The sequence below is a fragment of the Penicillium psychrosexuale genome, assembly GCF_028828465.1.
Source record: "Penicillium psychrosexuale strain IBT 29551 chromosome Unknown utg000005l, whole genome shotgun sequence".
In the NCBI taxonomy this organism is placed as follows: domain Eukaryota; kingdom Fungi; phylum Ascomycota; class Eurotiomycetes; order Eurotiales; family Aspergillaceae; genus Penicillium; species Penicillium psychrosexuale.
This window is the reverse complement of record NW_026643190.1, coordinates 17,169-44,589: the sequence shown is the minus strand read 5'-3', so window position 1 is coordinate 44,589 and position 27,421 is coordinate 17,169. Positions and strand designations below refer to the sequence as shown.

The 27,421-nt window shown below is 50.1% G+C and overlaps 8 protein-coding genes across 8 annotated transcripts; 4 read left to right on the top strand and 4 right to left on the bottom strand.

Annotated features, from left to right (window-relative positions):
- Positions 1-16: 16 nt before the first annotated feature.
- Positions 17-1,636, bottom strand: N7518_008984 (ssDNA-dependent ATPase MGS1; the record flags this gene model as incomplete). Its single annotated transcript, XM_057189911.1, has 1 exon — positions 17-1,636. One exon carries the CDS (start codon positions 1,634-1,636, stop codon positions 17-19), a length of 1,620 nt encoding a protein of 539 aa, XP_057037567.1.
- A 377-nt stretch (positions 1,637-2,013) lies between these two features.
- Positions 2,014-3,894, top strand: N7518_008983 (kynurenine--oxoglutarate transaminase; the record flags this gene model as incomplete). Its single annotated transcript, XM_057189910.1, has 9 exons — positions 2,014-2,198; positions 2,252-2,320; positions 2,393-2,477; positions 2,532-2,637; positions 2,701-2,773; positions 2,830-2,983; positions 3,035-3,048; positions 3,106-3,529; positions 3,604-3,894. 9 exons carry the CDS (start codon positions 2,014-2,016, stop codon positions 3,892-3,894), a joined length of 1,401 nt encoding a protein of 466 aa, XP_057037566.1.
- Positions 3,895-4,457: 563 nt separating this feature from the next.
- Positions 4,458-7,886, bottom strand: N7518_008982 (uncharacterized protein; the record flags this gene model as incomplete). The annotated part of the gene is made up of 4 exons (XM_057189909.1): positions 4,458-4,948; positions 5,084-5,977; positions 6,037-7,288; positions 7,341-7,886. 4 exons carry the CDS (start codon positions 7,884-7,886, stop codon positions 4,458-4,460), a joined length of 3,183 nt encoding a protein of 1,060 aa, XP_057037565.1.
- A 2,807-nt stretch (positions 7,887-10,693) lies between these two features.
- On the top strand, positions 10,694-12,670 carry prm1 (pheromone-regulated protein PRM1; the record flags this gene model as incomplete). Its single annotated transcript, XM_057189908.1, has 1 exon — positions 10,694-12,670. The coding sequence occupies one exon, from the start codon at positions 10,694-10,696 to the stop codon at positions 12,668-12,670; it is 1,977 nt and encodes a 658-aa protein (XP_057037564.1).
- A 400-nt stretch (positions 12,671-13,070) lies between these two features.
- N7518_008980 (putative xanthine dehydrogenase HxA) lies at positions 13,071-17,341 on the bottom strand (the record flags this gene model as incomplete). Its single annotated transcript, XM_057189907.1, has 4 exons — positions 13,071-14,754; positions 14,813-16,767; positions 16,837-17,040; positions 17,111-17,341. The coding sequence occupies 4 exons, from the start codon at positions 17,339-17,341 to the stop codon at positions 13,071-13,073; spliced, it is 4,074 nt and encodes a 1,357-aa protein (XP_057037563.1).
- Positions 17,342-18,766: 1,425 nt separating this feature from the next.
- Positions 18,767-20,628, bottom strand: N7518_008979 (uncharacterized protein; the record flags this gene model as incomplete). The annotated part of the gene is made up of 2 exons (XM_057189906.1): positions 18,767-18,836; positions 18,896-20,628. 2 exons carry the CDS (start codon positions 20,626-20,628, stop codon positions 18,767-18,769), a joined length of 1,803 nt encoding a protein of 600 aa, XP_057037562.1.
- A 692-nt stretch (positions 20,629-21,320) lies between these two features.
- Positions 21,321-26,008, top strand: aarA (L-aminoadipate-semialdehyde dehydrogenase; the record flags this gene model as incomplete). The annotated part of the gene is made up of 5 exons (XM_057189905.1): positions 21,321-21,368; positions 21,519-22,028; positions 22,079-24,146; positions 24,167-25,658; positions 25,711-26,008. Coding segments are annotated over 5 exons (4,416 nt in total), but the record flags the coding sequence as incomplete, so codon positions are not given.
- Positions 26,009-26,930: 922 nt separating this feature from the next.
- N7518_008977 (uncharacterized protein) lies at positions 26,931-27,335 on the top strand (the record flags this gene model as incomplete). The annotated part of the gene is made up of 1 exon (XM_057189904.1): positions 26,931-27,335. The coding sequence occupies one exon, from the start codon at positions 26,931-26,933 to the stop codon at positions 27,333-27,335; it is 405 nt and encodes a 134-aa protein (XP_057037560.1).
- Positions 27,336-27,421: the final 86 nt, after the last annotated feature.

The window sequence follows — 27,421 nt, the reverse complement described above, 5'->3', positions numbered from 1 at the left end:
CAAACAATGAAGACAATCAATCTCTTTGATATGAAGTACTGTCCAAATCACTGTCTCTCCGCGTACCCAGATCCAAGTCCTCTAGGAAGGTACGACCGAGGAGTTGCTCGGGCAGGTAATCCTGTTGAACCTTGCCGTCGACATAGTTCGGATTGTACTTATACTCCGCGCCATAGCCCAGCTCCTTCATCAGCTTCGTCGGTGCATTCCTTAAATGAACAGGAATGGGCAAGCCCGCGATTCCTGGCTCGTTCAAGGCGGCAAAGACGTTATTCAAGCCACGGTACGCGCGAGTACTCTTTTTCGATAGCGCCATCGCCACAGTAGCGTGTGCCAGATTGATTCGGGCCTCTGGAAGTCCGATTTTTTCGACGGCTGAATGTGTGGATATAGCAAGTGACAGCATAGTGTTGTCGGCCAGGCCAATGTCTTCGGAAGCGACAACAATCAGCCGTCGAGAGATATACAGGGGGTCTTCACCGGACTGAATCATGCGAGCAAGGTAGTAGAGGGCTGCATCTGGGTTGCTCCCTCGAATGGACTTGTGAAAAGCGGATATCGTATCATAATGCTGATCTCCAGCACGGTCATACACGAGTGTCTTTGTCAAAGATCGTTTCAGGTTCTCTTTATCCATTCCCGGCCTTTTTGACAGATCCATGGCTAGCTCCAACAAATTTAGCGAAGTGCGAGCATCTCCATCGGCGAATTTGGCGAGATACTGAACCAGCTCTTCGTCCACCAGTTCGGAGGGCGAATAATTCGGGCCTTCAACTCGGAGGGCACGATGAAGGATTGAAATGATATCCTCGTCAGTGAGCTTCGCAAGAGTAAATGTTCGGCAACGTGAGAGCAGCGCATTTTGAACCTTGAACGACGGGTTTTCCGTTGTGGCACCGATCAGTGTGACCTGGCCGCTCTCTACCGGGCCCAAGAAGACATCCTGTTGTGACTTGGAAAACCGGTGGATCTCGTCACAGAAGATAATTGTTTTTCTCCCAGTGAGTCCCAGCTCACTACGAGCTTCGGCAAATATCTTCTTGCACTCTGCTACGCCGCTGCTGGTACTGTTTATTTCCACGAATCTGCTGCCCACCAGCGACGAAATGACTCGAGCGATTGTTGTTTTCCCTGTTCCCGCGCTACCCCACAGTATCATACTCGGTACTCGGTCCTGTTCGATGAGTCCGCGTAGGATGCCGTTCGGTCCGACAAGTTCTTGGCCGCAGACCTCATCCAGGGTTTTAGGTCGCATGCGTTCCGCTAGAGGTGCTGCTTTGTGGAAGGCGTTGATCCTGGGACGCTTTGCCTGCGGCTCTTTGGATTCACCATTTGGTTGCTTTCGCACATCTCGCTCCCGTGTAGATTCTGCTTCCTCGGTAAATGATCGCTTGCCGTTGAGAGCACGTGGGGTTGTTGTGGGACGCGACGGGGACACCTTCGGAATATTCGACTGGGCAGAAGCTTTGCGCGCGGACGGAGGTTGAAACATGCTTGGGACTGGTCCCTTCTGGGAGGATGCCGGCTCTCCTGGAGAAGACGACGGTTCTTCGATGAAGCTCTGGCAGCCCGAGTCGATGTGGTTATTGATCTTCAATTGGGAGACAGATTGATCGCATATTGGGCAGGAAACCATGATGACCGGAGAATGATATGGTCATTCACTAGATTCCAAGGTTACTCAAAGACTCCAAGGTGAGATAAACGTCGAGGCGATAACATCCACCCGCGGGTGCGACGCGTTCAACGCGTTAATTAGTAAGTAAGAGGCCTTGGTGCCTGAAAATGGGGCAGACGACCAATCTACCTAACTGTATGAAAACATGTAGAATATGTAGATACTACATAGACATACTCAACAAGTACATGCAAGTACTGTATAATCTCCGAATGCTCCGAATATAAAAACAAGTCCCGAGGGCCGTCAGAGCCGAATGCGGAGCACGCCATGGTGGGGAAATCCGACATCTCTATCTATTGTCCTCTCTCCTCTTATTCCCTTCAATATCGCTCATGATTTCCCGCTCCTTTCGGCACATCCTTGCTCAATCACAGAATTGCAGGTCTAGAACCCTTTTCTCTGCCCTTTCGACATTACCCCGCCCTGGTTACAGCACAAGAGCGATGTCGGCTACAGCTTCGCGACCCGATCCATTTCGCCCCGCCCAGCGGGTGGCAGGACAGCGCCAGGATGTTTGGTATGCCGTTTCAGAAAAGAAGTTGGGAAAGACATACTAAACTGGGATCCAAGGTCAATCGTCAACGAAGCCGCCGCAGCTTCGCCAGTTCAGCCGATTGTGAACATGGGCCAGGGATTCTTGTGAGTCACACCATTTCGAGGACCCCCAATTACCCCAAGGGATGGGAATTGACGGGAAATATTTGTGCGCAGTGGCTATAACCCTCCCAAGTTCGCTCTTGACGCTGCGAAGGATGCGCTAGACCGAGTGGAATGCAATCAATACTCTCCGACGAAGGTAGAGAACGCCAACGAATCTGCGCATGGTTACACAAGTGCTCATACATTATAGGGCCGCCCCCGCCTCAGACAGGCTATCGCGGATGCTTATTCGCCCTTCTTTGGCAAGAAGCTGAACCCCGAGACCGAGGTCACGATCACAACCGGCGCAAATGAAGGTGAGAGATTGGCATAGTCTATCTATAAATGCATACTTGGCACTGACAAGCGACGAATAAAAGGCATGCTCAGTGCCTTCATGGGCTTTATCGAGGATGGTGATGAAGTCATTATCTTCGAGCCCTTCTTTGATCAGTAAGGAACTCCAATACTGCGAGGGGATTGCGCGGATACTAACTTACTCGGAATAGATATATTAGCAACATTGAGATGCCCGGCGGTACCATCCGCTATGTTCCCCTCCACCCGCCCAAGGATGGTGCCACCAAGACCTCTCCTGCATCAGAGTGGACTATCGACTTTGAGGAGCTCGAGAGGGCCATGAACCCCAAGACAAAGATGATTGTAAGCATGCGATACCAAGATTCTCATGAATATCCAAGCTAATTATAACAGGTCCTGAACTCTCCGTAAGCAGACCTGATTTACAGAGACGAATAAGGTCTCAACTAACTTTATATTCATAGACACAACCCCGTCGGCAAGGTCTTCTCGCGCGAGGAGCTCGAGCGCATTGGTGAACTGTGTGTGAAGTACAACCTTATCATCTTGTCTGATGAAGTCTACGACCGCCTCTTCTACGTCCCCTACACTAGAATCGCTACTCTGTCCCCAGAGCTGTTCGAGCGCACTTTGACAGTATGCTCCGCCGGAAAGGCTTTCTACGCCACTGGTTGGCGTGTTGGGTACCTTATCGGCCCCGAACACCTGATCAAGTACGTGGCCGGTGCGCACACCCGTATCTGTTACAGCAGTGTGTCCCCTCTGCAGGAAGCTGCTGCTGTTGCTTTCGAGCAGGCAGAAAAAGAGGGCTTCTGGGACGAGAGCCGAACAGACATGAAGGGTAAAATTGAGCGGTTCTGCGAGGTCTTTGATGAGCTTGGTATCCCGGTATGTGATTATTCACCCCTAACTGCCAAGTCTACTCTCCCATAGATTGATTTTGCTGACATCAATCCCTCCAGTACTCTGATCCCGAGGGTGGATACTTTGTGCTTGCCAACCTGGCCTCTGTAAAACTCCCGGCCGACTATCCGTTCCCGCCGCATGTTGCTAGCCGGCCTCGTGATTTCAAGCTTTGCTGGTTCCTCATCCATGAGGTTGGCGTGGCTGCTATTCCTCCCACTGAATTCTACACTGATGCCAACGCCCTCATTGCTGAGGATTATCTCCGCTTTGCGGTGTGCAAGAACGATGATGTTCTTGAGACTGCCAAGGAGCGTTTGAGAGGGCTGAAGAAGTATATCACCCAGTAAACAAAGACCTATAGGCCTTTCATATGTGAGAAGTGACGAGATATGCATAGAAGTGTTATGATGCCAATAGAAATAAAAATGCAACATATGTGCACAAAAACCAATTCTTTCTCGCAGGCAGAAGTGGTCTGTCCGATTGAGTCCTTCCCTATTTCGTGGTTCAGTCTCAATCACGTAGCAGTCATCATCGCTGGTGACATCCAAATTCGGCCCGAAGGGCTCGGCTTTATAAATATCTTCCCTTAATGATCAATCTACTAGTACATTCAGATTTACTCATGTACAGCTAATTCTACGTAACTTACAGCACCTGAGAACAAAGAACCAGGCACAGTAGGACAAAGGCACAAGCACACGACGGTCTTTGTTTCTATCTAGAAACAACGGAGGGGGCGATCAACTCCCCTCCATCCCGCCGCTACCACCGAAAGCGTAATACAAAAATGGGCATCCTGAACCTGGGGGGCATCCACCGACTGAACTGATAATATCTCTCTCCAAACCAGCCACCCCAGGTCCAGGACCCCGGTACAAACAATTAGGGCTAGGGAGGGGACGGCTCCCTACCCTGACCCCGGCATCTCCAGCTCCATGGGGCCCGTTCCCACCCCGTCCCAACCGATACCACGGCGGAATGTCCGCCGGTCCTCTGCAAGGACCCCCGGGAATCCTCCGCCACGCGTGCGAGCCACCACGTCGCTCACCGATGGATGGGTGGCTCGGTGCGCCCTCAGAATCCAATACTTGGATTCGAGGGATTCACACACTTTCCGGAAGCCCAACCCCATGTCATGGTTACCGAGCAACGTGGGGCGACGCTCGCTCGCGCAGATCAGATTCCCGCAGTGGCGTCGGTCGGCACCGATCCACTCCGTCTCACAAGCATGCCGCAATCCAAGACGGCTCTGATCGATGGCGCCACCCATCTCGAGTCCCATCTGGTAACGCAGCATGCTGTCCATGTCCTTGTCACTGGCCCACATATTGTGAGCCCGCATCCAGTCCCGGACAAGCCGGTAAAGATAGTCCACGAGGGCTGGATGTTCAATCGCCGCTGGAAGGGAAGAAGAGTTAGCATATGATCTGAAAGTTAGGCAATGGTGAGGGTTGTATGATATCAAAGTGCAAGGAAACAGAGAGCGGGGTGAAGCTGAAGGTGTAAAGGAACTCAAAGTGATATAAAACTTACCGAAGAGACAAATCGCAAGGCACCGGCGGAACCGGTCCTTCTCTTCGGCGTCCTCGAACCGCACAATATGTGCGATTCGAGGTGAACATCGCAGCTGCAGGTGACTGGCTGGATCGTCCTCAACCTTCACCAGGTCGTCCCACTCCGCGAACACGAAGTAGTCACCTCGGTCGCGGGCAGAACTGAACCACAGCGCCTGACGATGGCGCTCAGGTTTGTCCCACTGGTGAAGGTTGGGAAGCATTGGTGGACCCACGAGAAGGTCGTGAGAGATCGAACTGGCCAAGCACTGTTCCAGGACTGGGAGCTGCGTACAAACTACCCAGTGCCTCTTGGCATCCTCCCACAGGTGGTCCTTGCCGCAGTAGCGGACCAAGGAAAACGGTCCGCACTTAGGGCAAACAACGGAGACCCCATCCCCCAAACAACAGAGGACTTCGCAGAATGGCTCATGGCAAGTAACGCCGAGCGTGCGCAAGTCCAACAGTAATCCAGGGGGTGGGGCCCCGGTGTTGCCGAACTGCTTGGCTGTGGGAGTTAGTTCATTATCCTCAGACAACTCGGGTGGAGACGGAGAATAACCTTCCACTCCATTGACCTGAGAAGAAGCAGGAGAGACGGGGAGCTCGACGTCCGCATCGCGAGCTTGCTGACGCTTCATCAATTCCCGAAGCTTCCGTTTACCTTGCTTCTTCTTTTTGTATACAATCCTCTTGCCAGGTCGGCTAGACTCAGCTGAAGTTTGGTCATCTGGCTGGATGGCGCCATCTGAACTGGGGTCATCTGTCCCAAACCCAGCCGAGTCTGTGGTAGACAAGGCAGACGAGGCACGGGGGGTCAATGGAGGGTAGGTCGTTTGGGACGAGGATGTCATTTCCTGGCCCTTGTAGAGCCCTATGGTTCTCGGTTAGCTTGTATTTAAGTAAAAACATATAGAAAATGTGATTGCATACCTAGACTGGCCACACTGAAAGACTCACTTCGACGCAAGACTGGCTCCTGCGTCTCGTGATCGCCACGGTACTCTTCGGGGTCTAAACAATAGTCAGCAGGTGTATCAACAACGATATAAATAGTAGAGAGTTTACCAGAAAACCACACCTCGTCCCTGTTGTTCGAGACAGGGCACCGAAGCCCAGCCTCACCTCCCTGCGGAGTCAAGAATAGCTCATCCGAAGTCGCTGCTGGCTCGTTCTCTTCCGCTTTCACCGACTCTTCGCCATCATCCTCATCTATTCTCCACAAGGCGCTCGTAGGCGTGCAGAACGATGACATTGTGGATGAGGGGAGGGAAGTGCGAGGGGAGAGGTGGGTTCGAGCTGTCTCGAATGATGGAGACAATGAAGTAGTCAAGTCGTTGGGCATAGTAGGGAACGCGGGAGCGCTTATTGTTTGTGTTTGTTGGCCAGCAACTGCCGCAAGTTGCTGCTTAGCCGGGCCATCCTGTAGAGCGATGCCATGCACTCCCGGAAGTAGGTCGCCACGCTGGTCGCTGCCATGCTGGTCGCTACCACGTTGCTCTGTGATACGGTCTGTGATGCGGTCCGTAATATTATCTATGATGTGACCTGTGACACGGTCTGCATCCTTCTTTCCTGTGCTGGAGCTAGACAAACCAGGCATGCACTTTCCCTTTCCCTTACCCTTTCCCTTGCCCTTGTACCTCTTGTTGCTCTTCTGGGTATCAATCGTGAGTGTAGAGACCTTCTTGGCCAACTCTTTCTGGGTCGCCCCATGCTGGGCTGACTCTTGTTCAGTCAACTCATGCTGGGGCGACTCATTCTGGGTCGCCTCTGGATGGGTCGACTCTTGTTCAGTCAACTCATACTGGTTCAACTCATGGCTCAACTTATGCTGGGTCGCTTCTTCCTGGGTCGCCTCTTTCGGAGGCAAGTTTTGACTTCCCATTTTCTCCATCGTATGTTCTCGCCCTAACACTGACTGTTCTGGATGTGGCATAACTGACACATCTGGCTTTTCTTCCTCAGAGTTCTCTTCTCCGGCTGTGGAATGCTCGCGGAGTCTCTTTTGGGATTTCTTTGATGCCTTCTTCCCTTTGATCTTCTTCTGAATGGAGAAACGGGAAGTTTCATCAACAAGCAACTTGTTAAACAGTTTCTTGTCTATGTCTTTTGTCTTTGACATCAGCCATTGAATGCGCAGCCAAATCTGGACCGGATATGCCATCCATTTGCCGTAAGTGTTCTGTGATTTGTTAGTTAAACCCTAAAAATATCGATGAAATTCTTATACTGACAGGGTCTTTCTTAGAGATCTTTTGATAAAACTTGTCACGCTCATCAACGATGACCATCATCTGCTCCACCGGTCTTCCATTTCTACCACTCACGAACTTGAACTTCATGGTGGGCGACTTCTCTTTCGCTTTCATCCAGCTTACTCGGCAGCCGGATGTCTCCCATGGAGTTGTCCATTTGATATGATAATTATGTCTCTTCATGTTCTTTGACTCTCGAAGAGCCGGTGCGGGACCAGTCTCGATATTGCTCATGGCAATCCTTTTGGGGCACTCGAATAGTGCCTCGATCAAGCCCATAATCCCCATCATGCCGTCTGGGTAATTGGTGGGGATCCTGAAGTCAACGCGGATGATCTCGGAGTTTTCAATGACTGCCTCAAGGTCGCACTTGGGGTTACCATTGGGGTTATTCTCTATGGCAAATTTCGGGGCAGGGGTCCGCCAGTTGTGAATCTTCAGCCTCAACTGCCCATTCCCCAAAGTGAGCCCGGCCTGTCTATCCATCCAATTCTCTGACATGGGCTCACTTTGGGAAATGGGCATGTCGAGGTGTTCAAAAGGCTCTCTTCAGCCTCAGGTGGTTCTCGAGATTGTCAAGGAAGGTACCTCGCTGCAGGATGCATTAGTCAAATGCAAGGTGGGTAATCTGTCTTCACAAGATCGGTATTCGAGACCATGAGGGGATGTGATGACGCCTCCAAGACAGATTACTTACCAAGATGTGTCCTTGGGATACTGGAAAGCTGTGAGTCTGGTGTCACAGGAAATATTGTGAAAGCTATCTTGTATCATCAGCCAAGGTCCTTGCGCGTCAGTGAAGATCCAACGCGTGAAGCTGCACGACAACTTACTGTGTGAGTTTTCAAAGCGTCGATGGCATGCACTATGAGGTGAAATGAGCTTTTGTTCTCTGATACAATGGTGTTAATCTCTCAAAGAGATGGGGAGTGATATGCACGAACCAAAGCTATTGGGTTTGCGGGGTGGGAAGGGTTGAAAGGAAAAAACTTGGGAAGGGAACAGGATGGAGAGAAAGAACGACAACAAAAAAGGATAGGCTCTGAATTTGGACAAAGCAAAAAATGGCCCACCTTCGAGCTTCGACAACAATCAACAATGGATGCAAACAAACTGTGCACGTGCTACCGCCACTGAGCCTTAGACCGGTAATTGATACTGACCAGGCGATTGGGACAGAAATGAGGATACACACATGTAACTCATCCCACACAGTTCAAGGCATCTAAGCATAAGTTCAAAGCTCTTCGATGGTGTCTTAGAAGGCTCAGATTGCTACTATTATGCTGTGGCTCCAGAGCCTCATATTGAATCTGCTCCAGACCAGAAGATTATGTCGGTTTCCTGCCCAAAAGAATCAATACACAACACGGAGTATTGTATTGAGCAAACATCCCGATCCCACCTAAGAGACTTCCTTGTGATGCTAGCGTTATGTTCCTTCCACACCATTCAAGCTATCAGCGATAGCCCACGGGAGCAACTTCTGGTCGAAACTCAGCTACACTAAAACGAAGTCAAAGAACTGACATGGAGGCTCGGAGGAGGCTTCGCGACGCGAAACAAGCATGATGTCCTTCAGCTGGTCTTGCTGACTATAGGTCTCCAACAAGAGCAGCTTCTGCTCAACACCTGCCTTACACCAGAAACCAAAAAAGAAAAACTGACATGGAGGGTTCAAGACGCCAAGCAGCCATGTCCTCGACCTGAGCTTCTGCTCGATACCCAACTAAAACAAAAAGAGTTGTCGAAAAACTGACATGGAGGCTCGGAGGAGGATTCAAGAAGCAAAAAAAACATTTCCTTGAACTACATTTATCATCTCTTAGCTATAGGTTTAGGAGGATAGTTTCATATCTGAGGCGAATGGTGCTTATTGTCAATCTTCCTTCCGTAGAAGTCCCGGAAACACACCTGAAGCATACTCCTTGAGAAGAGATTGAAAAATATACCACGGAAGGCTAGTAGAGTAATCATAGATTATTGTTGTATTATACATAAACAAAACCCAAGAGGTCAATTGGGAGCTCACCTTCTTGTCATGTAATTCAAAGCATGCGGCTGCAAGTCGTTAGGGTGCGAGTCTGTCACGTGTGGTCACGTTTCTTACCGACTCGGTGAATATCACGTGATGCTTCTCTTTCAAGGCGACCACAAGTCGAATAAGCACTATTTCACACACTGTACCCCTTGGTGGACTGACTAAATAACCCATTATTACGATGGAACATATTGCAATATGATTACTTATCGTTCGATTACCAAAAGTTGTATACATGGAATGTATGCTCTGCACTTGAGTGGGCGAGTCTATGCATCCATTCACACCAAGTCACCGATGTTGAGCGGCAACAGCCATAGCAGAGACTAACCCCATAGAAATGCCAACAACATACGTCTCATCTACCTACATGACACAGGATAAAAATATCCGTACGGGGTACAAACATGATGTTAGATCAGCCAGCCCTCGCTGTCCGGCTATTGGCTCTCAGTCGTGGGCGGCTAAGCGCCCATGGAGGCTATATTTGGCTGCCTGTCCACTCCGGCGCTTTCGACACTCACAGTAGCCAGTGAGATGCTTTGATACTTCATGAAACAAACCGTTGCACAGATACCTTGTCTTCAGGCTTTATTTTTATATTTTCTTTGTTTCGAAATGGTTATGGTTCACTCTGATTGGGGCTGTCTTGACTATACGGGGTTGCCAAGGTCCATCAAGCTGCTTCTTTATGAGCAACATTGGGCTATTGTGATGTCTGCTGCCGCCCAGGATGTCTGACAATTTCCAGGTGACGTTTGTTGCCTGCTATATTTGAAGATTCATTGTCCCTTGTTTTATTCTGATTCTATTGTTCTCAGTCCACCCGGTCTATTCATCTATTGATGTCCCCTTTCATTCAACGTCTACAAGAAATCATATATACCATGTCCTTCCACTAGCTCGGCTTTCTCCTCTGCTCTCTTTATCCTCTTTTGAGAAATCTCCATTTTGATGCAGGCTTTGCATATTTTTCCTTGATCCAATTACGCCTCCAAACATTCCTGGTCCTCGCTGGACGATACCACACCTGAAACATTTGACAAACAGAAAAAAAAGAATCGTTACAATGGTATTCACCCGAACCGGTCGGTCGGTCTTTCCACTGCTCCCGCCTTATGGGGCTCACGATTCAAGCACGGGGCGGATAATTCCTCTACATCCAGATGGCCTCACTCCCTATCTCGGTCTGCGAGCTCGGCTTTCACAAGTATGGATCAATCGATGGACAATACTTCTACTGCTTGTTCTCTTCCGCGTGTTGATTGCAGTTGGCGACTTGCAGTCCAACATGGCATCCGCCAAGCGTGAGGCGCTCTCTGCATGCACGTCGGTGGAGTCTATGGGTAGCGCGATGGCTTCAATGCCCTACTACCTATCCAAGGGTACCAACGAGCTTGTGGCTTCCTCGGTTGATGAGGCTGTTTCCGCCCTGAAGTCCGTGTTGTTGCTGACTATCACGGGCGTCGGGGAGATTCTCTGGTTCGTCATCAATATGATGTACTCCACCTACGCCTGTCTCATTACGATGGCCGTCCGTGGCACGGTAGGAGCGGGCATTGAATTGATCAAGGAAGCTACTGAGTGGATCAACAAAACCCTCACGACAATCAGTGGTGACATTGAGAGTACCGTGGACAAATACAAGGACGAACTCAACTCATTTCTCGAGACAATCAATAAAGTGGCCAGCGTATTCTCGGACGATCCTAGTCCAATCGACCTCAACAGCTCAATCACTACGCTAGAGAATCTGTCTCTTCCGTCGTCAGTCAACCGGACGGTCGAAAAATTAGACAGCCTTGTCCTTCCCAACTTCAAAGAGATCCAGAATTACACCAAGACTCTCTTCGAAACGCCCTTTCAAGAAGTCAAAGATTTGGTAAATGAAACTTTGGGCACTTACAGTTTTGATCGGTCCGCTCTCCCGATCCCTGCCAAAAAACAATTGACTTTCTGCAACGACAACAAAGGAATAAATGATTTCTTCAACGGAGTCACTGCGTTGGCACTAAAGGCACGCCAAATATTCATTATTGTTCTCGTCATTGCTGCCATATTGGTGTGCATTCCAATCGCATGGCAAGAAATCCGCCGATGGCGCTCAATGAAAGAACGCTCCCAGTTGGTTCGCAGGGAAGCCCACGATCCAATGGACGTTGTCTATATTGTCTCACGGCCATATACCGCTGCTGCAGGCATCAAGGCAGCAAGCCACTTCAGTAACAGCCGGCGGCAGATCCTCGTGCGATGGGCCATTGCCTATGCAACATCCATGCCTGCTCTTTTCGTACTGGCTCTTGCATTAGCAGCATTATTTTCTTGTCTGTGCCAATACCTGCTCCTGCACTCGGTGAAGAAAATCGTTCCCGCACTGAGTGCTGAGGTAGGAGAATTCGCAGACAAGGTCGTGGACGCACTGGAAAGCGCCTCAACAGATTGGGCTACCGACGCAAACAAGGCCATCACTAACCTCGACACCGACCTCAACCACAATGTCTTCGGCTGGGTGAACAGCAGCACGCAGGCCATAAATGGGACTCTCAACTTCTTCATCTACAATACATCCAGCGTTCTAAACGAGACCTTCAAAGGCACCCTCCTGCAAGAGCCCGTCTACGAGCTATACGAGTGCCTCATCGGCCTCAAAGCAGAGGCCCTCCAAAAGGGTCTGAACTGGGTAGCCGAGCACGCACACATCACCCTTCCCACTCTCCCGAATGATACATTCTCCGCCGGTGCCGCCTCCAGCATCAACGACACCTCCAATCCCTCCGATAGTTTCCTCGCCGATGCAGGCGATCAAACAGCCAACAAAATCACCGAGGTCGTCATCAGCGTGATCAACAAACTGGAAGCAGGCCTGCGAATCGAAGCCATCATCGCCACCATCATTCTCTTACTTTGGGTATTCATCGCCTTGATTGGTATAACTCGCGCTATGATGCTTTTCTGGACCCGCGACAAACACCGCGGCGAGGGAGGCAAGGGTCATATCCTAGATCCTGTGCCTAGAGGCGGACCACCACCCCATGATGCGAATGGGTTTGCTGAAGTTCCACTCACTGCTATTCCGAGGAATATGTCTGCGGATGGACACATTGCTCCCCAGTATACGGCGGCGGCGGCACCCCCCGTGCCAGTGCGGAATGAGCCGTCGTCATATGGTAATGAGAAGGTTGGTTTTGCAGGGGAAAGGGCGTTGCAGTTGGACTCGGGTCCTGATCTGAGGGGAAGTAGCTATGTTGAATATGATGTGAAGCGATGATGGGAAATATATTCCTGTCTTCTTCCATCTTTTTTTTGATCTTCGCTGTTCTCAATAGGACTATGTTCTTTGTCCTCCCTCTGTCTTTGTGGCATCTCCAGCATTTCATTGGGCTTGCCTTGGTTATTTGTTTCTATATGTGGGGTGTTTTCTGTCATAATAATTCCCAGTAGAATATTTAAAATCAAGAATGCCACTTGGTTTCAAAAATATGCAAGTCGTGTTGAATATCATCTTAAATCACATCTCTTCGCACATCTCATACAAACCATCTTACGAGATCGGAATTCATAAACAAAGATAGAAAAAATATCAATGTACTCGTCTGTTTGAATATGCTAAACAAAAACCCGAGAAAGGCATAATCTCATACAAATCGTCAGCCACAAATGCACAACCACTAGATGGCAACAAAGAAACTCTTTTCCCCCTCCTTAGGATGCACTCTTACGCGCTCGATGATCGGATCCGCACAACTAACCCGAATCCGCTCAGGGGTAGCAGGGGACTCCAAAGAGAGCACGTCAGTGACGTTCCACTGCTTACGCGCCGCCTTCAAAGCGTCACGAATAGCAAAGAAGACCGCACTACCCATAAACAAGGGCGGCTCGCCGACACCCCGCGAGCGTTGAATCGTGCGCAAGTTCTCCCACTCCACATCCTTCAGTAAACTGACATTGAAAACCTGTGGGATATCACGGAAGCCGGGGATCTTGTAATTGCCCGGGCCTCTGGTAAATATCTGGCCCGAGGCTCGGTGCCAAAGACTCTCTTCGGTGGTGAAGAGACCTTGTCCTTGGACGTAGGCGCCTTCGATCTGGCCGTAGTCCACTGAGGGGTTGATGCTGCGGCCTACGTCCATCTTTATGTCGGAGCGTAGAGGCGTCCAGTCACCGGTCAGTGTGTCGATCTGGACTTCGGATGCCGTGACACCTTGTGTGAAGTAGAAGAACATCTGGCCGCTGTTTTCGCCCCATACGTAGCCGATATCCGGGGTGCGGTAGTAGCCTTGTGCGGAGAGGTTGACACGGTCGAAGTAGGCTGCGTGGGCTAGTTCTTTCATGGTGGCATTGGGCATCTTCTCGCGGAAGGGACGTAGGCGTTTGTTTAATTCTTCACACGCATTGAATATAGCGTAGCCGTTGAGATCGGAGCTTGCCGAGGCGGCGGTTGAGGAGGCATTGGCCACTGTGTTGGTCGCTGTCTCCGAAATGAAGACGTTCGACTGCGGCACTTGCAGCGCTTCGGCGGCGATCATGGTCATCTTTGTGTGGAGTCCTTGTCCCATTTCGACACCACCGTGTGCCACCAGGACACTGCCATCGTGGTAGATATGAACCAGAGCTCCTGCTTGGTTCAAGAAGAGAGCTGTGAAAGAGATACCGAACTTGGTTGGCACGATCGCCATTCCACGTTTGGACCACTTGTGCTGCGCGTTGTATTCCTCGACAGCCTTCCGACGCTCCTTGTAAGAGCTCTCCTCTAGCACTTGCTTGTACATCAAAGGCACGTGCCAATCTTTGAGAGGCTGGTTGAAATGCGTCAGCTCACCTGCCTTGTACAAATTGATGGCCCGAATATCTTCGGCCGGAATATCCAGATGATCTGCAATCTCCGATATATAACACTCAGCGAAGAACAAGCCTTGTGGGCCGCCGAAACCACGGAAAGCTGTGTTTGATACTGTATTGGTTTTGCAGACCCAGCCGCGCACATTGACATTCGGTATTTTATAAACGTTATCAATGTGTGACAAGCTTCGCTCCACGACAGCACCGGATAAATCTTGCGTGTGACCGCCATTGGCGTATACATCTGCATCAAGAGCAAGGAGTTTTCCTTCTTTGGTCACACCAACCTTCCAATGGCAGAGGAACGGGTGCCGCTGACCAGAAGTCAATATATCTTCATCACGGTTGAGCATACATCGCACGGGTCGTCTTGTTTTCGCAGCGCCAATGGCACAAATACCAGCCAGCTGAATAGATCGAGACTCCTTGCCTCCAAAGCCACCACCCAGTCGCTTCACGCGCGATACAACTTTGTTCGCAGATACTCCTGTCACCTGAGCGACATACGCTTGTCTGTAAACGATTAGCTTAAATTCTGCGATGAGACAGAGTCAGATATATCGCTACTCACGTTTCGTTGGGATTCTGGGTACCACTCCAAATCTCCATTTCACCGTCCTCTGGCTTTGGAATCGCCACACATGCTTGGGTTTCCAGGTAGAAGTGCTCCTGGCCACCCATGCGCGAGACTCCAGTAAAGACGTGGTCAGCTTTTTTGAACGCTTCCTCGGTATCACCATTTTTGATCGAGCGATAGTGGTCAAAGAAAGACTTCGCCTCAATGGCCTCCTCCATCGTAAGGATGCTCGGGAGGTCTTCATATTCGACCTTGACAGCCCTCATACCTTCCTCGGCGATTTTAGCGCTAGTCGCTAGAATGGCACCAATCGGTTGACCAGCAGTAGTAACTTCATCGACGGCAAAGAAAAGCTCATCGGACTTGGGTTGTCCCCACCAGTTTGCCTTAGGATTAGGAAGATCCGTGTGGTTAATGTAGTCCGCAACGCCCGGAATGTCCAATGCAGCGGACGGGTCAACGCTGAGGATTTTGGCATGAGGCTTGGTAGACAGAACCATGCAGGCGAATAACTCATTCTGTTGCACAGGAATGTCATCTGTGTATTGAGCCTCTCCGGTGGACTGCTTCAATGCCGCAACATGCGGAGTCGCTCGTCCAAGAATCTTCTGTTGATAGGCAACAGAGCTCTCAAGATCTTTAGATCCTGTAGAAATTGCTCTTTCAATCTCAGCAACAACATCTGGATCTAAATCCGAAGCCTTGACATCGAGTTCTGAAAGTACGTCGTAGTAAAATCTGTAGAAGAATCCCAGAGCCAAAGACTTCCGGTAACTAGCCATACCACCAGGAACTCCAAATGGCAGGTTGAAATCCTGTTCCAGTGCGCTCATGACACCCTCTAGAGTTGCGGGGTTCGTGAACTTCTTGTCAACCAAAAACGCCTCGGCATTCTTTGCTGAGACGGTCATAGCTGCCATACCACCAAACACAAGATTGGCGCTGACCACATCATTGGTCTTCGAAAGAGTCACGCGTAACGCGGAGTTTACAATGGCAATATCATCGTCCTTCCGCTTAGATTGCTTGTAGGCTCGAATGTGCTCTCCCTGTGCCTTCGCGGCTGGAATGCGCAAGCTAGCAATGATCGCGTTGGGGGCGAGGGCAGTCTTTCTGTATCCTTGGAAGAATTCGGTCATTGGAATTTCAGTCTCTCCTTCGAGGGATTGGGCCACGAGGATAGTGTTGGTGGCTACCAAGACCGGATTAAGATCAGAGATGGGCGATGCAGTGGCCAGGTTACCCGCCGGGGAAGCGACATTTCGGATCTGTCGTCCAGCGAAATAAAGTAACTGCTTCTTGATTGCTTTGAAAGGTTGGCCTCTGATATCGCCGTACTTCTCTACCGCTTGGTCACAGATGTGTTCGAGGTCTGTTAAAGACACATTTGCGCCGATCTCCAGATAGTCGTCGTGCAAGGTGAATTGTCGCAATTCGGGGATATCTCCCAGGTAGACGGAGGCCGCATATCGCATTGCCTTGAACTTAACCTCGATCTGTGTCTCCGTGCTTCCGCCAATTAGTTTAGCATCTGGGTGGACGCTCTTGATCAGCAACAATTGCTCGACGGTCACCGGTCGGTACCACTTCTTCTTCTTGTTGCCATATGCCAAGGGTCGGTATTCGTGTTTCCGCAGGGCGACAGGGAAGATCAACTCTGTGTCTGGACTGTACGGCTTAAATTCTGGCGCAGGGAACTTGTAATCGACAGTCTCGATCGCGCCATTCTTGGTGGACCCTTTGCAACAGCCACCGGATCCATTTTTCCCCATGCAACAGCCCGAATCACCATTGGCGGAGGCTTTTCCGCAGTTGTTGGTTGAGTTGAAGCTCTGGGCAGCATCCAGGATAGGTCGGTAACCCGTGCAGCGGCAAAGGTTTCCATCGAAGGCTTCTTCAACATCGTGCTCCGAGGGAGATGGGTTGTTTCGTAGCAAAGCATAAAGAGACTTGAAGCTATTAGTCAACTTCCGATCCCTCTAAAAACAAAAGCCAGCGAAAGGATTATATAGGCGTACCATGACTATTCCAGGAGTACAGAAACCACATTGACTTCCATTGCCGACCGCAATCCGCTGCTGGATAGCGTGGGGATCTTTCACATTCCCAATCCCCTCGACTGTGATAACGTGCTTACCATCAATGCTAACGAGTGGAGCGATACAGGCATTCACGGAGGCATGGTAGATTTTCTTCGTTGTAGGATTGATGTGGGAGACGACCTATTGACGGTATAACGCTCTAGTTAGCACTATGTATATGTATAACCCGATATATTGGACTGAAACTCACCACAGTGCAAGCACCACAGCCTCCCTCGGCACATCCGAGCTTTGTGCCTGTCAACCCAATACCCCGCAAGTATTCGAGTAGAGTCACTTCTGGGTTGATCGTGTCTAGAGCAACCTTGGTGCCGTTGAGATAGAACCGAATAGTGTCATCCCAGTCCTCAGTCAACGCAGACAGGCTGATGGGCTTCTCAACTGCGCCCGTAGACTCCGTCTCCAGGATTCCCGGCGCCATAGCGAAAATGTGGGGTACTGATAAGTAGAGATAAGCTTTCAAGGGCGACTTTAAGTGCGCATCCTTTAGAACGAGTTGGCTTCAACGTGAATATATGAGTGAAGCCTCGAGATGTCAGTGTCGAAGGAGGAAAAGTCTAGATGAAATCAGATCTCCAAACTCGATAATCACAGGTCCCTTCCAAGGTTTCCAGAACGTTATCTTTGCGGGGATCGCCACTGTCCGAGCAGTCGGATGACCATCGGATTGCGCGTTGGGCCAATGGTTTGGCTGGAATTACTAGTTACTACAACAGTATGTACAGATTACATATTTCACATAAGCTGCATGTAAGAAACTAGTCAGAAATAGAATAGACAGACCCTTGGGATTAAATGGTTGGGGACAGACAGCGGGAGAGCTTTCCCATCTCTTCCACCTTTGACCTTTTCTATCGCGCCCATGGATGCCCAGTCTTCGGTAAAGCTCTTATCATATACAGTAGATGATTTGGCAAACTCACACAACATAGATGATCTATTTTGGCAACAAATGTATCGCCGTGACGAACGATACGCAAGATTCGTCCGACCGTACACCGCTTACAACTCGCGGAGCCCCGTTTTGGACTTCCAGAAAGAGTCATTGTCAAGCAACAGAAAGACGAACGGGAAGCCGAGTTCTGCGAGATATCTTCCTATACAAAGTTGCAGAAGCTTCAAGGAACCGTCCTCCCAGTTCTATTTGGCGGCTCTTTCAATGGGTGTCGGGCCTTGATCCTTTCAGAGATGAAGGCATTACTATGCGCGAGCTCGCGAAACAAGTCGAATCAAGTGTCGAAGAGGAGACTTTGGAGTTATCTCTTGAGAATGCTTTCAAGGAGTTTTACAAGCTCGGAGCCGAGCATTATGACCTGAACCTAGGTAATTTTCTGTTCTGTGCCAATGGACAAGTGGTGGTTATCGATCTTGAAGATATCGAATTTCATGATAGACAGCAAGCTTGGGAACTCAGCCGCAGTATGGGCTGTGTGTACTATCTGATGAGCAGATTCAGGGATGTGAGATATCCAGGTCGTCCTCCATCACCTGTTTTGTACTCAGAAATGCCCGTTGCCTTGGGTTGCACGGGGCATATGAGCTGCAGTGGGAGCCTTAGGAAATCGAGGTTTGAACAATAGCCTGCAAGAATCCCATATCATCAGCTGATTCTCTCAATATTCGCGATTATTCCGAATTGGTCGCTTGACGAGGAGGGCTAGCTTGAGGCAGTAGGCAAAAAGTGGCAAGGCATGAGCACTAAAAACTTCATACGTACTCCGTAGGTAAGGCTTGAATATCTGTCCAGTTAAATTTCTATATTTGAATTACGCCAAACCAAAAAAAAGAAGTTACAATACATATATGAAGGAAATGGTTCGTAGATGGTATCCCCATAAATGCACGCTCACGGTCTCGAGCCAGCAAACGGTTTCTCTTCATCTTCCCACTTCTGGCGTTCAACGACGCTTCGAGCCCTGTAGAATGCGGGATTAGCAACAGCCTATGAGACATTAGATACAAGGCAACGACTTACCGATAGGCCTTAACAAAACGCCAAACCTCTGTGTCTGCAAGGTTCCAAGCCTCGACAACATCTTTGATGTTGATACCGGTCGTTTCCTTATTCTTAATTACCTCGCGGGCTTTTTGGATGAGTTCATATTCTTTGCCGACTCCTTGCTCGCTTGGCGTGTTATCCTGCGCACTCTTGGTGGACTCTATGTCGTTCTCAGTGGCGGGATCAATCTTACCCCCACGAGGGATCTTGAAGCCAAACTGCCATTCAAACTCGTCCAAGAGCTCTGCCGGAAGACTCTGGCCTGCCTCTGCAGGAAGAGATTCCACTGTCATCCACAACGAAGTTCCGACAGCATCTTCGCCTGCGACAACCTGCTTGAAGATGACTCCCCGGTATGAAGAACCCAATTCGGGCCCAAGGTGTTCCTTGGTCACCCCAGAGAGCCATGCGTCGCGCTCGGTCTCCCGGCGAACTTGTGCTGTAGTGATCTGCTCTGAGTTCCTCTGAAGGCTGATAAGAGTGTAGGGGTGAGGAAGGGTGCCGATGGTGAACAAGAAGGTGGTGTTTTTATAGGTCGAAGGCTGGCTGATACGCATGGGTTGCTTTGCGGTCCCAGACCCGCATGGGCGGCATTCGGGGTCATTGGGTGGACAAGAGTCGGGAATGGGCGACTCCGGGCACTGAATAAGGGCCTTTGCCAGCCTAAGAGCAGGCTCCACCAGGGCAGTAGTGTGTTGAGGGAACGGCTTCAGCACAGCCAGTCCGGCGGGGAAGGAGCTATGGAATTTATTATGGAGGTGGGCGTTGATCAGTTGGACAAGAGCCAACTGACCACTCGCAGCGTTCTCGGTCATCTTTTCGTGCACGGCAGAGTAGCCAGAGGTAATGGCTGCAGATTTGTAGAACGCCAAAGCGGTCGGCGGCTCAACCTTGAACGATTCCGGATCAATCAGATCAACGAAGGACTGGGTTTTATCATCGAGCTTCAGGACTGCGCTCTGAACGGCTGCATCGATCTGCGACTTTTCAGCCGCGTAAAGGCCATTCTTAAGGTTTTCAAATCGGGTAATGGACTCTGGGACACTCCCCCGCCGAAGATACGACAGCATGAAATCATCATAACGCGCCATGGGGAAGCAGTGGAAATCCGCGAGCAAGCCCGTGCCCATGTGCCCCCACGCAAGCCAGGCGAACACCTCGTTCTGCGTTTTGGGCGCGAGTTTCCACTTCTGAACAATTTCGTAGTTTGGGTTCTTCATTGCATCGCCCGGAGTCAACACCACAGGCTTGAATCCTTGCGCGAACCATGCCCGACGCCACGCGAGGAGCAATTCCGCATCGGCACTCTGCAATTCCTTGAGATCCTTGCCATTGGCTTTGTTGGGGTTATATTTCGCATCGTAGTATGTGTAGATCGGTCGACGTTCGCGAAGGGGAGGGAGGACGGAGCGAGTCTCATCTAATGTGATGGCAGAGGAGAATGGGTTCAACCATTCCAGGGTGCTGTACCATTTCGACTCGCCGTGTGTGCTGTTGTTCTGTTCTTCGGGTTGCTCATGGGAGGGAGGGCGGAACGAGGGCAGGTGGAAGTTGCTTAATGAGGGTAGCTTTGGTGTGGGCACGAACTTGGCCGGGCCTGTGGCTGGTTGCTCGCCGGGATCAGGGATCGGAGATGACGAGAAAATGAAGAGTAAAAGCGCGACGAACACAATTACAGACAGGAGGGCTGTACTCCTGTGAGGAATCATCTTTCTAGCATTCAAACCAGAGGACCTGTGTGAAGGCCCGTCAAAAGTTGAGAAAACACGTGTGTCTTAAAATTGCGACACTTCTCCTGAAACTCCACCCGGATTTGGCCAATTCAGTCTTGGCGAAAGAATGACGATAGGTATGAAGAGAACTCAGCACAACTTCCATCTGAATCTCTTGCTCAGAATAGAATTCACTGGCTTCTAATGATGAGACAAACACAAAATAGAGCCTTTGATAACAATTTTAGGAGCTAGGACGGGGATGGTAGTTCCTTACTTTGAGATCAAAAAGAAATGATGACTCAGCGAACCTATTATAAATGACCTCATAGAATGAGACCTGTGAACCTCTACGACATATAAACTCTTAACAACCAGGTTTATGCTCAAAATATTCCGGTATCTCTCTTAGGATGATCAAGGTACTTCACAGTTCTGTTCCTGATCATATTATATTGTGTTCGTTTACGAGCAACTAGTAAGAACATATTTATGTCGCTGTATGTAGCTTTGATCTAAACCAGTACAGCTAGTGATGTGAAGGCTTTGCAAAGTGAGATATATATCAAGGATATTCCACTAAGTTATACACACATATTTTGGGTGTTGTATGTTGTACATTCGTCTTCCGTCTATATGCCCTCTTTATCAGAATGAGACCTCTGCGATAGTTAAATATCTACTCTTAGCACCCCAAGAATGGCTGTATAGAGCAAGATAGTCTCAACGTTGTCAATGTTAGTATCCAATGGAGGAATCAGACAAAGGGAATGATTATACGTAGATCTCCTGTACTACAACGTTACTCCTCCAGTTCTGCCAATCTGTGCCGCTCTTGGCTGGAAAAACCTTAACTCCGACGCCACCCCGCTGTCCAATCTTGGCAGGCGGTGAACTCTCTGTGGGGAAAACAGCTGATCAGCGCCTCAATTCTCATTGGCAGAAATAGCGGCGAGATCGGACTTTTCCACTCGTTATGGGGGGGTAATTTTAATATTGAGTCACCGTATCTTCCATTCTCCAACTCTTTTGAATATACTGCAATCATGGCTGTGGGAACGGCCTCTTTGCAGGACCGCCTGGAGATATGGGCACAAAGGTTGAACAACCTGACTGTTTCCCCATTGACCCGAGATTATCCCGATACAAAAGAGACCGACGGCAAGAGAGTCATTGAAGCTTTTGAGTCTCTGCGATTCCCCAAGGAGAAGCTTGAGGCGTCGTCATCCGGCTTCACCGCTTTCCTGACTGCCTTCATTATACTGGTAGCGCGATTGACTGGTGATGAGGACATCGCTGTGGGCACAAACTCCAGCGAGGATGGCCGTGCCTTCGTTATCCGAGTTCCCATTGATGCCTCGGAGTCGTTTGCCCAGCTATATACCAAAGTAGACAAGGTCCGTATATATTTTACTTGCTATAGGGTTCACTACTAAAAGCCTTGCAGGCCTTTAAGGAGGGGTCTTCCCAAATCGTGCCCTTGGTCAGCCTTCGCTCGTATATACAGGAGAAGTCCAAGTCCGAACGCACCCCGGTCCTCTTTCGGTTCGCTGCGTATGATGCCCCTGCTGCCTCCCAGGATTACCCTGCAAACACCTTCGATACCACTGATTTGGTGGTTAACGTTGCACCGGGTTCGGCCGAGGTCGAATTGGGCGCATACTACAATCAGCGTCTCTTCTCGAGTGCCCGTATTGCTTTCATTTTGAAGCAGCTAGCCAGTATTGTTCGCAATGCTGCTGCCAATCCGGACGAGGCTATCGGACGTATCGACTTGATGACCGAAGATCAGCGCGCCCTCTTGCCCGACCCAACATCCAACTTGAACTGGTCTAAGTTCCGTGGTGCCATCCACGACATTTTCACTGCCAATGCGGAAAGCCACCCAGACAAGCTGTGTGTGGTTGAAACCCAGTCAACCAGCTCCCCTCACCGCCAGTTCACCTATCGCCAAATCAACGAGGCCTCCAACATCCTCGGCCATCATTTAGTACGGTCTGGCATTCAACGGGGAGAGGTTGTCATGGTTTATGCCTACCGTGGCGTGGACTTGGTGGTTGCTGTCATGGGAATTCTGAAAGCCGGTGCGACTTTCTCCGTTATTGACCCTGCCTATCCCCCGGAACGTCAGAACATCTACCTTGATGTTGCCCGTCCTCGCGCTTTGGTGAACATTGCCAAGGCTACAAAAGATGCAGGTGAACTTTCGGACATCGTGCGTACTTTCATCGACGAAAATCTTGAACTCCGCACTGAAATTCCCGCACTTGCTCTACTCGATGATGGAACCCTCGCCGGTGGATCCGTCAATGGTCAGGATGTATTCGCCAACGATGTTGCACTGAAGTCCAAGCCTACTGGTGTCATCGTCGGCCCTGACTCTATTCCGACCCTGTCTTTCACGTCCGGCTCGGAAGGCCGGCCGAAGGGTGTCCGTGGCCGACACTTCTCTCTGGCCTATTATTTCCCTTGGATGTCTGAGACTTTCAAGCTCACCCCAGACGATAAGTTTACTATGCTGAGTGGTATTGCTCATGATCCTATCCAGAGAGACATTTTCACCCCGTTGTTTTTGGGTGCTCAACTCTTAGTGCCCGCTCGTGAGGACATCCAAAACGAAAAGCTTGCTGAATGGATGCAGAAGTACGGTGCCACCATCACTCACCTTACACCTGCTATGGGTCAAATTCTTGTCGGCGGTGCCTCTGCTCAATTCCCTGCTCTTCACCACGCATTCTTTGTGGGTGACATTCTGATTAAGCGAGACTGCCGCTCACTCCAGGGACTTGCGCCTAATGTCAGCATTGTGAACATGTACGGAACAACCGAGACCCAGCGCGCTGTCAGCTACTTTGAAATCCCTAGCTACGCCAGCCACGAGGGCTACCTCAACAATATGAAGGATGTGATTATGGCTGGTCGCGGAATGTTGGATGTGCAGATGCTGGTTGTCAACCGCTATGACCCCACTCGTCTGTGTGCTGTTGGAGAGGTCGGTGAGATCTACGTTCGTGCGGCGGGTCTTGCAGAGGGCTACCTTGGTTCCCCTGAACTGAGTGCGAAGAAGTTCCTTACCAATTGGTTTGTTAAGCCTGAAGTCTGGACAGAGAAAGACCAAGCCGAATCTAAGAACGAGCCCTGGCGGCAATTCTACGTTGGTCCTCGTGATCGCCTTTATCGCAGTGGTGATCTAGGCCGTTACACGCCATCTGGAGATGTTGAGTGCTCTGGCCGCGCCGACGACCAAGTGAAGATTCGTGGTTTCCGTATTGAGCTTGGAGAGATCGACACCCATCTTTCCCAGCACCCTCTGGTCCGTGAGAACGTGACTTTGGTGCGAAGAGATAAAGACGAGGAACCCACGTTGGTCAGCTACTTTGTACCTGATATGAACAAGTGGGCATCATGGTTGGAGAGCAAGGGCCTCAAGGACGATGACTCTGACTCTGAGGGTATGGTTGGTCTGCTGCGACGCTTCCGTCCTCTCCGCGATGATGCTCGTGAGCATCTCCGGAGTAAGCTCCTACATACGCAGTGCCGACCGTTATCATTCCCCTTAAGCGCATGCCTCTAAACCCGAACGGCAAGGTCGATAAGCCCGCACTTCCATTCCCAGACACTGCAGAGTTGAGCGCCGCTGCACCCCGCCGCCGCTCATCCGCGGTGCAGGCCCTCTCTGAAACCGAGCGAACTCTGGCTGAAGTCTGGGCGAAGCTCATTCCCAATGTGACATCTCGCATGATTGGGCCAGATGACTCCTTCTTTGATCTCGGTGGCCACAGTATCCTCGCGCAGCAAATGTTCTTTGAGCTTCGTCGTAAGTGGCGTGTTATTGACATCAGTATGAATGCTATCTTCCGCAGCCCAACTCTTAAGGGCTTCGCTGGCGAGATTGACCGCCTACTGGCAATGGAATCATTCGCGACGAGCGATGAGAAGACTCTAGCTGTGGAAGCTTCTAATAAGCCGGACGACGAGTACTCGAAGGATGCTGTCCAGCTTGTCAGTGAACTGCCTAAGACATTCCCCCAACGTACCGAGTCTATGCTCACTAGTGAACCCACTGTGTTCCTTACTGGAGCCACTGGTTTCCTCGGCGCGCATATCCTCCGAGACCTACTTACCCGTAAGTCTCCTTCCACTAAGGTGGTAGCTCTGGTTCGGGCAAAGACCGAGGAGCAGGCACTTGAGCGACTTCGCTCCACTTGCCGCGCATATGGTTTCTGGGATGAAGCATGGACCTCCAAGCTGCAAGCCGTCTGTGGTGATCTTGGAAAGCCGCAGTTTGGTCTTTCCCAGTCAGTGTGGGACGACCTTACCAACCGCGTCGATGCTGTGATTCACAACGGAGCTCTTGTCCACTGGGTCTACCCCTATGCGACACTTCGACCGGCTAATGTTCTTGGTACCATTGATGCCCTCAAGCTGTGCGCCAGTGGAAAGGCCAAGCAGTTTGCCTTTGTCAGTTCGACCAGTGCTTTGGATAAGGACTACTACGTCCAAGAATCCGAACGTATCATTGCCGCTGGTGGAAATGGTATCAGCGAGGATGACGATATGGAGGGCAGCAGAGTTGGCCTTGGAACCGGTTACGGTCAAAGCAAATGGGCCGGAGAATACCTTGTCAAAGAGGCCGGCCGCAGAGGCCTGCGGGGAACTATTGTCCGCTCTGGATATGTTCTTGGTGATTCGGTCACCGGAACTACCAACACCGATGATTTCCTCATCCGTATGCTCAAGGGCTGCATTCAGATTGGCCTTCGCCCCAATATCTTCAACACCGTGAACATGGTGCCCGTTGATCATGTGGCTCGTATTGTCATTGCCGCTGCTTTCCACCCGCCCGCCACGGGCGTTAACGTCGCTCATGTTACTGGACACCCTCGTCTGCGCTTTAACCAGTTCCTCGGTGCGCTAGAGCTCTACGGATACAATGTCCCCCAGGTTGACTACGTCCCTTGGTCCACTTCTCTCGAGGAGTATGTCAACGATGGCGAGCACAATGACAAGGAGTCTCAGCATGCTCTGTAAGTTACACTCCTCTCGGTCCGTTACTGAATTGATACTAACCTTCTTTAGTATGCCCCTTTACCACTTCGTTACCTCCGACCTTCCCTCCAACACCAAGGCTCCGGAATTAGATGACGTAAATGCAGCCACAGCTCTGCGTGCCGATGCCACCTGGTCGGGCGTTGATGCGTCAGCCGGTGCTGGTGTGACTGAGGAATTAGTTGGCTTGTATGCCTCTTATCTCGTTCAAACCGGTTTCCTGCCCGCACCGACCGTCGCCGGCGCCCGCCCTCTGCCTGCAGCGCAGATTAGCGAGGAACAGAAGAAGACCCTGTTGAGTGTTGGTGGCCGGGGTGGTACATCTTGAAATTTATAAAAAGAAGCACATGTACTTATGTATTCTGATTTTAAAAAGCATTTACATTTCCAATATTCTTTACCAACAACCCTCGTATTCAAATGAACGATTAAATGTGTGGCTTGTAGAGTACATATACACCGGATTTTAGGTCGCGTAAGTTGGGTTTCTGTTTCCGCTTTGGTGCTCATCCCTTGCCGCTTTTTGCTCACTGAGCATCACCTGATCATTATATAAGCCGGATGAACGGGGTCCCGAGGTCCCGAGGTCGCCCGCTCACTACGGAGTACTGAGGAGCCCTAATCCCACTCACTCACTGAGCGTGATCTGATCGCTCTGACTTACTCACTGAGCACGACTGGATTATTGAAAGGGAGGGAATCTACAGTCGAAATTTTCCAAAAAAAAAAAAAAAAATAGACTAGTATACACTAAATCCGTTAAATAAAAGCCTATCATAAAAGTTTACTATCTTCACGTCTAACACATTTACGCACTCTGCATGTTTATGCACTATAAACATATCCGGAATAGAGTTGAGTTAGGGCCTTCAAATCAATACACATGATTGATCAATGGCTTAACACCTAATCTAGTAGGACTGGTGCAGAGAGATCGGAAGACTGTCTGCGCGCAATCGAATGTTCTTCTGTTTATTTGCTCAGGCGCCCTTGCTTAGATCGAGTCTGCCCTCATGTGGAGCATAATGTGAAGTTTCTTTCCTTGTTCTGTTACAGGACTCGTACTAGCACTGTAGCAACTAAGCGGTTCTAAGCGGACCATGAAAGCGCTGGGATCAAGGATATATATATGATCATGATTTCCCACCAGCGCAAAACAATTCAAATACCTCGTCAGTCGATCAAGACTACGGATAAAACCAAACCTATATTATCATCCATCACGTCATCGATCAATCCAACAAGAGACCATGACGAATCCCACCTGTCCTGAAGATATCAAGCCCACCCGCACCGCCGACTTCCACGAGATTTTGGCCGTGGCAAAGCTGTACACCGACGCAATCCGGACCAGCAACCCTGAATACATCCACAAATCCTTTCATAAGGATGCCACTATGTGCGGGCACATAGGTCCTGACTTTGCCAATGGACCAGCCACAGGCCTTTTGGAAATAATGAAGGAGAAGGGTCCAGAACCTAGTTTGATCTCCCACCTGCATATCCTGTCGACAACCCCTACCACCGCCATTGTTGAGGTAGATGCAGAGGTGGATACCGTTGGGTTCAGAGATCATTTATGCATGGCCAAGGTGGACGGACGCTGGCAAGTCATGACCAAGCTTTACCACTTATATGAGAAGAAGCGTGCTTGAGCGCTGGCTTTCTTTTGTTCGAGTGACCGATGGATTGGAGGTAGTACTTGAATATCCGTTATATGATAGGATACCATCAATCTATG